Source organism: Tachysurus fulvidraco, chromosome 2 (genome assembly GCF_022655615.1).
Source record: "Tachysurus fulvidraco isolate hzauxx_2018 chromosome 2, HZAU_PFXX_2.0, whole genome shotgun sequence".
NCBI lineage: Eukaryota > Metazoa > Chordata > Actinopteri > Siluriformes > Bagridae > Tachysurus > Tachysurus fulvidraco.
The window spans coordinates 15,632,262-15,643,134 of NC_062519.1; the positions used below are offsets into that span (position 1 = coordinate 15,632,262).

Consider the following 10,873-nt stretch of genomic DNA (forward strand, 5'->3'; position numbering starts at 1 on the left):
AGATAATATACATGATCAGGAACATGGCTTTAATAAATGGCAGATTTTCTTATTGAAATAAATTCAGAATTACAACAACAAAAAAATCAATCCAGTTTAATACTTATTCTTGCCATGCATAACCTGAAAATAGAAGAAAAAAAAACAAGAAAAAAAAAAAGTCCTTTACTGTTGTCATGGTAACGGAGGTAGCTGCTGTTATTACCGCACAATGGACCTGACATCGTGTGGAGCCAAGAGCAATACTGTGATATTTCAGCATTGATTCATTTATTATTTTTTTTTTTCTTCTGATGTCTGATAAAGAATTTTTGAGTTAAGAATTTTTTTCTTGTTTTCCAAACCATCCAATTTCCAAACACTGCCACTGAATGCTATTTTACTTTAATCAAAGCAAAAATTAAAGCAATTCATTAATTTCTTCATTTTAGAAAATAATAGGAACACCCTATCCTGCAAATTAACACAAACATGGTCACTAAAGCAATATTATTTTGTTTTAATTCTATTTTGTTTAACAGAAATACACTATGGTGGATAAACATCCTAACTTGGACATGGTGAGCTCATATAAAATGTGTCTGATTTTATATTACAAATGATAGAAAATAACCTGAAACAATAAAAACATTTCCCTTTTTTGGAATAAAAACAAAGCATCAACTACTATAAAGTCCTACTTCACACAGCTCAACAAGCCTTGCCCTAATGCCACATAGGGTGTGTGTGTGTGTGTGTGCATGCTGACATATTGTGTGTACATATTTCAGGTTATACTCACTCTGTCCATAAAAACCCAGCAAGTGCAGGGTGTTATGTCTGCTGTTTGTCATTTCATTGTGGTGAGGATTTGCTGATATTGTTGCTGAGCTGTTATGCCAATGCTTCCTGATTCAAACTAGAGTCAAGCAGGAATATCAAATCCTGTGTGTGTGTGTGTGTGTGTGCGCAGCTCCCTCCATGTCACCTGTCCTGTATTCTTTGTCCAGTGTACTAGTAGTACATACTGTTGGAAACTAGCAAAGAAATGAGCAGATTAGCAAAAAAGAGAAGTGACCCTTCAGGACTACACCAAACTCCACGTCACTACATGTCGCCATTCCTCCGTCACTGCACCCACTACAGCTGAAGGAGGTTTTCCAGTGGTCCAGCAGTTAGGATTCTTCCTGGTCCGTGAAGTAACATTGTGTTAAAATGACCAAGTGAGACATTGATCTTTTTTTTTTTAATAAGCAGTAAAAGAAAATTTGACATTGTTTATTGAAAACAATCATATAACGAGAATGTAACTTGTGAGTAATCCCGATCGTGTAGTAGTTAGTATTTAAGATTTTGGTGTACGAACATCACCGAAGTGTCCGTGGTCAGAGTTTATCAAAAACGAACATCGGCGTCAGCGCCGATCATCACAGTACTCAAAAAATCAGCAGGCCGAGCGCACGCACAAGAACTTTGAAACGTTAGACACAAAACACACTCACGCCAACACCAGAAAAGCAAACATCCACAAAATGTCAGTTTATACTCTCTCTCTCTCTCTCTCTCTCTCTCTCTCTCTCTGTCTCTGTCTGTGTAATATCTTCAAGTGGGGAAAAATGCTACAGGATTTACAGGATGCCAAAATCTGATCTTTGCTACAGAGAAGGCATAATGTATGAGAGTTTCTTTAACTTTCAGTATTCAAAGAACAAAAAGAATAAATACCTACAGGATAATACAGAGGCATGATATCCCAGATGTTAAGAAATAATAATGAAAAAAAAAAAAAAACAGTGACAACACACTGATTAAACAAATTGTGCAAAAGGAGACCAAGGGGTCGGTCAAAATCTCCCACCTGAATGAAGGAAGCTAAAAAAAAAAAAAAAAAAACACTTTAGGACAATAAAGTCAGACAGATGAGTGTAACCATATGTTTTTGCAGAATTTTTTTTTTCTTCTTCACAGTTATGCAACAAAGTTCCATTTCATATGAAACCCAATGAATCCATACTGTAGGTAAACACATTTGTACACACTTTATATTTGCCCGCCAAACCATTTGTTCCTGAGGTCTTTGCACCACACAAGATCAACATGAACGTGATTAAACCGACACGCATGTTATTAATGTTAGTCCTAAATACAGCAGAGTTGATGAAGCATTAACAAGATGGATGATGTTAAAGGTAGAGGTGTGCTTGAAGGCTGGGACAAACTCTATTTTGCTGTTTTCCTCCTCAGTATAAAGTCCGTCCTGTCTTTCCAGCCACATAGTGAATCGAGTCTATATGTATAAAGAAGCAGCAGTGATCACCAGTACACGCATCCCTTAACATGGTTGATGTGTTATTATTATTAATAAAAAAAAAGTTTGTAAAGAGAGATGGCAGTAGAAGCCAGCAGGAAAGAATCACATTCTTCTCCCATTGTTTTTTTGGATGGGGTTGTGGGGTGAATCGGTGATCATGAAGCTCCTGCAGCTTCACAGGCCTGTAATCAGTACCTAGGGCTTTGTTCTTCCTCCCACCAGAAGGCTGGACACTGGCTGATGTCTCTGTCAGACAAGCAGAAGGCAGCAGGGTGAGTCTGTGACAGGAATGACGAGGTCTGAATGCCTGATCCGATGTCAGACCGGAATGCCCAGGCGGTGTTTCTTTTTCTTAACGGTTTTGAGACCCGCGAGTCTGCGCACATCCTCATCTCCGTCTGAATCTTCCATTTCGTCATCCGCAGAGAAGAGGATCTGTTCAGGGAAGAGAATAGATACAGTCACACTTTCTGTAAAACACACCTTTAAGAAGTTGGTAACAAACACACATACGGATAACACACATACACAAACTGTGCACAAACACACACAGACAAAGGACGAGACAAACACACAAAAAACGATGAGAAACCAAACCACATACATACGGATGACACACACGAGGATGTGAAAAGGAGAAGGAACAAAGACCACACAAAATGCTGACACAAACACACACAAATAAAATATCTATTCGTTTGTCTAAAGACCAGATCTGATTTTCCAGAATTTAAAGGACATGCAGTGAATCTGTCAGTAACATTTGCTCATCACAGTTTGAATAACAGTATGTAAAGATTGAAGACTTATTTAATCCTCTCAAGCCACAATATTGTATTATAATATTGTGGCTTTCGAGGAGTAAATAAGTCTTCAATCTTTACATACTGATGATATCGTATCACAATATTGTCTTATAGTGTTATGGATATTGCTACATGCATCACAGAATCTGTGCAAACGTTTGGATCTTTTTTTTTTTTTTAAAGTTAAGTCAGAGGGATTTTTATGTGTTGCTATGGCAACATACTATTACTGCTGATTCAGGTCCTGGTGTAGTTTTTTTGATTTTTTTCCAGCAATCTGCCAACATTTCACTTACATTAAAAGATCCTTAATATGATGTCATATAAAACATCCGTAGGCAAGCTACTGTCTCTTTAAGTCCAAAAAAAACCCATTAGGACTTTTCCAAAGTGAGTCAGATATGGACAGTTAACTAATTAACTAACTAGTAAACTAATTAACTAAATAAATAACAATGATTTCTGTATTTTTAATATATGTAGTGTTTTTTCCCCTGCAAATCCGGTTAAGGGAAAGGTAATAAAACAAACTTTCACCGCACAAGAAGATTATAGAAGACAGACCCATATAAAAGTGAGGTGCTTAGCAACCTGGTACACAAACAATTGGAGTTTACACATGACCTGTGTAATGACTCTTTAACAAATGACTCAAGTGTGCTAAACGCTACAGATAGCAAGGTGGGGTTAACGTGTCCGTCATGTTCCACGCAGCAAATGACAAAATGCGGAGAGTAGGTAGTGTGTAAAGGATATGGGGCGAGTCATGCTTAAACACACCTGCTTCATAAGCCTGTACAATAAATGGCTCACGATGAGGAGGGAAAAAACCCACAAAACAAACAAAACAGAGAAGCAGACAGGACAATGGGGTTTACGGTGACGTAGCTGCCACCTGAAGTGTTAGACGTCTCTCTCTAAACTTCATTAGCTGGATTATTAGTTCATGTAGCATTTTTTTGACGAGTCAATCCAGATCTTTGTGCTGTTATAGTGTGTGTGTGTGTGTGTGTGTACGTGTGTGTGACCTCACCTCGGATTCAGAGTCGTCGTGAGAGAGCGCTCGTCTGTAGCGCACCTTGCTGCTGCCCCTCGAATCATCTCCAACCTCTCTCTCCTCCACCTTGGCTTTTGTCCTGCCTTTCTTCATCAGGAAGTTATCCACAACCCAGAACATCAGTGCCTGGCGCACACACACGGGCACACACAGGCACACACGCACATATACGCAAATATACATACATACACACAGACACACACACAAATGCACACATATACAGACACACACACAAACACGCACACAAAAATTTACAACTGCTACTAACTCAAAAAGGTGTGAAAGTCTCAGTATGGAGTAAAGTCTGACCAGAGGAAACAGACGTTCCACTTACATTAACAAAGAACGGCACAATCAGCATAACCAGAGCCAACTCCAGCTGAGGGTTTGTGATGGGGTTCAGCAGCACCAGCTGTGCATTGCACCCATGCATCCAGGTACAAAATACATTACATGAGAATATTCGGGTTAAAGGTCGAGCTCACCTTGGACCATAAATGAATGAAACGGTTAAAGTGACAGTCTGCAATAAATTAATTAATAAGAGTGTTGGATTTTCTTTCTAGAACGACAGATGCTTTATACCAGGTCTTATAATATTAAAAGGTTTACTAGCGAAAATGGGTCAGTTTAAATAAAACCTTTTTTTAATGACATCAAATCCAGTTTTCCAAAATGACGACCGTTCACAGAAGTCTGTCTGAGCTTCAGATTACACATATGAAATATCTGGTGTAAAAAGTGTCACTGACCTTCTTCCACTGAGGGATTAGAAGCACCAGGATGATGACCACCTTCTCAAACATCATAATTAGGATGTAGAGTGCACACTGTCCTGCCCAGGCGGTGTACTGTACCGGCTCTCCTACACACACACACGCACACACACACACCAATGACTAATAATATACTGCAAACAGAGCATGTAGAATACACTCTGGCTTCGTTCATTAAACACAAACAATATGCGAGCGTGTATAATTGTGCCTCAGCGTACACGATCATGTATAAGAGGAGAAATCCATGCTCATAATCCTCCATCACACATCCCTACTGTAACGTGAGATGCAGATTAATGCAGGCGTGCGAAGTGAATAATGATCTCCTCAGCGAGCCTGACAAGCCTTTAAATAATCACAGACGCAGTTTCTTGCATGTTATGCGGTAATCAGTGTAAATCCCTAGAGGTTAATCAAACAGCAGAATAACTATCACACACGAGCAGGTTGTTGCTGGTGAAGGGCAGACGTTTATATTAGACTGACAGTCTTACACACACACGATTTATTTTGCTAATCTTTTAAAAGGTTCGGTCTACAACGTTCAAGGTGATACTAGAGCTGTAATTAAAAGACTGCTTGGAAATTTTCCAGGGACAGAAATAAGCCCTGCCCACTTTCTAGCAGAAACTGCTTCATTGTACTAGGGGGAAGGGTTGATTAATTACAACCTTTAACTAAATAATATAACTAAATAATTTACATAATAATAATCATAATAATAATAAAAATAGTGGTAGTATTTAATTTGCAACATTTATTAAACAATTTAACTAGTGTTTTTTTTTTCAGACATACAAAAAACTCGATCCGATCTAAATTAAAAACAGTGACTGGGTTCATCTTCGTCTGTAATGCGTAGCTATTTCACAATTTTTATATCGCTAAAGCAGTGACAATGGTGTTTTTGGCACAATTCCAGTGTTTATGTGAATAAAAAGCAGAGGTTTGGTCCAAGTTGCTTTGACGGCTGTGTATTTTTTTGTTGTAGGTTAGTTTGAGCAAGCTGTTTGTGGAAAAATAACGATTATAATAATTAATTAAACAATGGTTTAAAAAAAAAAAAAAAGACCTCTAGTTAAATTGTTTTTAAATACATTAATAAATGTTAAAAATGAAATACTACCAATATTTTTATTATTATTATGATGATTATTATTACTATTATTATTATTATGTAAATAATTTATTTAAGTAATTAATTAATTAAATGATTAGGTTCAATAAATAATTCAGGGGAAAAAAGGCAGACAGCAAAGAGCTCTCTGAACTACAAAGTGTAAACTGACAGTTTTCTGGATAAATGATAGCTAATTATGATAAAATACGAATTTATTCCCAAACTGAGGCTTAACCTTTACCTCAGAAGAAAATAGATTATAAAAATAAATCTTTACCATACTCTCCGAAGCGCAGTGAGTCCCACTGCTTCCACTCGACCACGACACTGACGGCCTTCACACCACCGTAAATCACCAACATGCCCAGTGTAGCGTCCAACAGAAAGTTTATGAGGTATCTGGCAGCAGGCCACATAAAAAAGCAAACTTGGTCACATGCTAAGAAACATGACAGCGGTGACGACAGGGACGGCAGCAGAGATGCTGGACTCACAGTGAACACGGGTCCTCCTTGTTGAGGTCTGACAGATACACGTTGGCAAAGTGAATGAAGAGCATCCCAATGGCTTGTTTGGAAGTGTCAAGAAACCTGAAGGAGGAGTGAGATGCAGAAAACATGAGTAGCAGATAGCTGCATAAAAGTGAGGGGGTTCCTAATATAGTGGACAGTCAGGATATATACCAAATCCTATAGAATTCTGCATTGATGTGTCTCGGTTCAAACTGTGAATGCCTTACCAGATCCTCCAGGGTCTTCTTTCGTGCTTGGGTTCTCTGAAGCGCTTCACTGCAGTGGAAAGACAGAAAAAGAAAATGTAACAAACACTGAAACGAGGTCTGAGCCACAAAAATGGATCAATAAAAGCTACCAGGAATATTCTCTGCTAGATAATAGATGTCTGGCTCTAGTCCATGAGGTTCTGGGAAAAAAATAAACACTGCAGCAGAAGACTAAAGTATGCAGAAAGCACTCAAGGAGTTATTTAAAGTAGCAGGAAAGAAGGCATGCTTTCCAATAACACAACAGAATTAAAATACAAACATAATAATATGTTTAATAATAATAATAATAAATCAAATATTTCTATATGGGGGAAATAAAGAAGCCCCCCCAACAAACATACAAACAAATATATAAATAAATAGAAAATAAATAAACAAACAAATAAAAGAAATACTGTAGTGTACTGCACTTAAAAAAATAATCAATCAACAACAATAACAACCCAAAAGAAACAAACACACTTATATCCTAAATATTTTAATAAATATATATTTTAAATATTTGTCACCTGTTACTGTCTTTTTACTGTCTTAATCTTTCATACAATCTTTAAGCTTCCATACAACATAAAATCCATAAAGTATTCACTTGAGGTGAACTCCATGCATTACTCAGCATTTCCCTGGTCCGATCACATGACCTCCAGGCCGTGTCTGAGAGCAGCCAGTGAGACAATCCAAGTCTACGAGATCAGATTTCACATCCATGACGATCAATCTGCATTACTAAATAATTCCCCAAACCAAACTGATCAGACACACCCATGCAGGCCTTCTGATATTTATGCTACGATGGATAATCCAGCACAGAAAGACAGACAGAGATATTCCTAACTTTTATTAATTAGATTTTTTTTTGTTGCCTATACTTCAGCAGCTGGAACTATTCTGACAGGGTTGCTATTCAGCTACATAGTGAGTAACAGCAATGAACAGAAATAAAGCTCTGGTTATTTCTGACAAAAATTGTTGTGTTTGTAGCTCAACAGAATTCTGCAAAACACTTTCCTCTGCTTCCTTTAATAAACCATAAAACCACCATAAACGCTGCTCACAAAAAATGAAACTGATTTTTTTTTTCTGTAAAAATTGTTTTGTTGGTTTTGCTTGACTGTTGCCTTTGTAAAAATAATTTTGTTTGTGTTTTGTCTATTTACATGAGGAGTAACTGCTGTATGTATGGAGTAAAACACTGGAGGGAGTGTAATATAGATAAGTTATAGGAAAGTAATCAACAATGGGGTGGTATGAAACGTTCTGAGACAAAACAAAACAAGTGCATTATTCCTTTCATATCGCAGTGATTCAGTAATAATTACAAAAGGTTACTTATTAAAAAATGAAAATATTTATTTCTGATCAATTTATAGTGACATTTAATATCTTGGAGCGTCCGTGAAACAACCTCGTAACAGCTATTACAAGTTGTAACTTTTTCACCAACTGTTACAAAGTGAGACTGCTTCAGTGGCTGATGAGTATTTATTCACTTCATTACACTTTGGACCTTTGGAATGGAGCGTTTACTCAGATTATCAGTACAAGCCTTGAAGACCCGGGTCTTCAACATGCCTTATTTTGATCTCATTTATAAGACATCTCTGCAAATTACTAAACATTCAACACTTCAAGGTGACATCACTGAAATATTTAGAGAGCTAAAGATGAATAAAACCTTACTAGGAATATTTAAATATTTATTAAATATTCATTCACTTATTCAAGAGGAAAAAAAGTCTGCACCAAAGTTATTTACGTTTCCATGATGTAGGAATGTGCCAAGTTAGTATTTGCTGTTTGACCAAGTTAGGAACCAGGTGTAAGTTTCTCTCCCTCTCCCAAACACACACACACACACACACACACACACACACACACACACACACACACACACACAAACTTTTACAAATAATAAACTTTTCAGATTAGCTGTTGAGTCAGTGAATAATGCCACAAGCATCCGAATACACGTCTTAGGGTTTAAGGTGTAACCACAGCATAATATTTGCTCACAGAGTCATACGACATTACAGGTACAGAGACTATAATTATATGAAGCATTATATAAACGTTAGAGTAGATTTCACATCAAGTTATTTATTAAGTGATATCTAAAACAGTATGCTGTTATCTACACATCAGAGTGTTTTTGTTTTTAGTAGTTATTTTTTTTAAATGCACTTAATGATTAGTTCAGCAGGACAGCTTGTCAATTCAATCAAATAAACCACACCCCTGGTTTCATGTTATCTAGTTCAGGTGTGAAGGTGTTAAGAAACTAAACAGGTATCTTTAGATCGATATAGGGTTTGAGTTATCCCTAACGAGAAGGCCAGAGGCAACAGCAGAAAGGAAACAAAATTAAAAAAGTGGCTCAAGTGGTTTAAGATCTGGGGTGTTGATCCGGGTTCAAACCCTAGCGCTGCAAGCCTGCCACTGTCTGGCCCTGGAGCAAGGCCCTGAACCCTCACCGCTCCAGGGGTGCTGTACCATGCCAGACCCTGCACTCTGACCTCCAACCTTCATAAGAAAGAATTTCACTGTGCTGTAATAACGTATACGTGACAAAATACAGGCTTCATTTGTTCTAACAAGCTACAAAAGAACGCACTCCCTGTCCACTTCTATGTGACACCTTCTTGTTTTTTTCCCACCTAAACATGACAACTTGAACACACCACTGGACTAAAGTGTCCTGTGACGTCATCGCAGGACACAAGACCTCAAATAAGGTAGAAAAAGATAAAAAAAAAAAAAGACCATTATTAGGAGTTTATTAGAAAGTCTTCTGAACTTACACATGAGGGTGCTGAAGGCTACCACACCAAGCAGGCCTTGTAGGAAGATACCGAAGCTGTCCATCAGGTCTCCGTTAGCACATCCTTTCATGCCCGTGTCCGGGGGAGACGAGTTGGAGGGCAGCAGCGGCCCTGATGCGGCTCCTTCCGCAGGTTTGGACATCAAGTGTCCGGCTGCGTTTCCTTCTTCAGGTCGGGACAAAAACATCGCCATGTTTCTGAGCTGCAGCGGGATATTTCCAACTCCTTAAAGAAACGTCAACGTCTTCTTTCTTCAATTCTTGTGTGTGTGTGTGTGTGTGTGAAATATTAGTTCATTCAGATCATTAAAAGGGTTTGTTTCCAGCCTCCGTTTCCCATTTTCTCCTCAACAAGCTCAATCCACCTGTTATATTATACTATAACCCATACTTGTTTATTTTACTTATTTAGCCAGTCTACCTCACATCACTAAGGATGCCATGGATTAACATCGTAATAAAGCAACCAGGAAACATCTACCAAGGATGCTATAATGTTCTACGAATCCTATTCCCTCATCAAGAACTAGTTTTGTTTTGTTTTTCTTTTATTTAAAAATTCTATTTGGATTATTTAACTGTTTATCATGCTAGCTAGCTGTGTAGCTTCTGAGCTACACTGAGTGTCTCGTGATGTTTACAACACCGAAACAGGATATGTCTACGAAAACACGTCAAATATTAGACTTTTATTTGTTTGTTTTTATATTTCTAGCAACTTTAGTGTTTATAAAATGACATTTCTTAGCCTACACCAGCAGAGAAAGCGCTTATAAAATCCAACTCGGTTGATGAATCTCCTGTGTCGGTTCAGACTCCGAGTCGTCCGTTTTAGGTTTTTAGTTTTCTACTTTATGAAGACGTCAATTTTTGTCCGGATCACATTCAAGGGGAATTCTTTTTCCATTCAGAGCTCCTTCGACTGCAAATATACACGTTCAACATCACGGAACGCATCCACCTCGATATCCTACTCAACTTCCCTATTTCCACAGTGACGTGTTTAAAGCGCGCCACACGAGAATTCTGGGAATTGTGGTTCACTTCTGTTCAGTAGTTAAAAAAAAAAAAAACTACAACCAGCTAAGCAGGGTTGTATCATGATTAAGAGTTGTATAAATAAAGAATAAAACACGACAGTAATGATAACAGTGTGGAATGAGGCAAATAGTATTCCATTAAAAATGTGGGACATGTTTTTTTTTTTCTTTCTAGAAAA

General features: G+C 37.7%; 1 protein-coding gene across 1 annotated transcript; it reads right to left on the reverse strand.

Moving 5' to 3' along the window:
- Positions 1 to 1,210: 1,210 nt before the first annotated feature.
- stimate (STIM activating enhance) lies at positions 1,211 to 10,663 on the reverse strand. Its single transcript, XM_027176435.2, has 8 exons — positions 9,635 to 10,663; positions 6,792 to 6,840; positions 6,547 to 6,642; positions 6,330 to 6,451; positions 4,906 to 5,018; positions 4,488 to 4,565; positions 4,130 to 4,279; positions 1,211 to 2,725 (listed from the first exon to the last, which is right to left on the reverse strand). Exons 1-8 carry the CDS (start codon positions 9,846 to 9,848, stop codon positions 2,609 to 2,611), a joined length of 939 nt encoding a protein of 312 aa, XP_027032236.2. The 5' UTR covers positions 9,849 to 10,663; the 3' UTR covers positions 1,211 to 2,608.
- Between the last annotated feature and the right edge of the window lie 210 nt (positions 10,664 to 10,873).

Bases quoted from the DNA above. Each gene is read 5' to 3' on its own strand.
- stimate (XM_027176435.2), bottom strand. From the start codon at position 9,848: ATGGCGATGTTTTTGTCCCGACCTGAAGAAGGAAACGCAGCCGGACAC. The intron at 6,841-9,634 runs GTAAGTTCAGAA...TTTCCACTGCAG, and splicing joins AGCCTTCAGCACCCTCATGT to TGAAGCGCTTCAGAGAACCC. The intron at 2,726-4,129 runs GTGAGGTCACAC...TTCCCTGAACAG, and splicing joins ACGACGACTCTGAATCCGAG to ATCCTCTTCTCTGCGGATGA.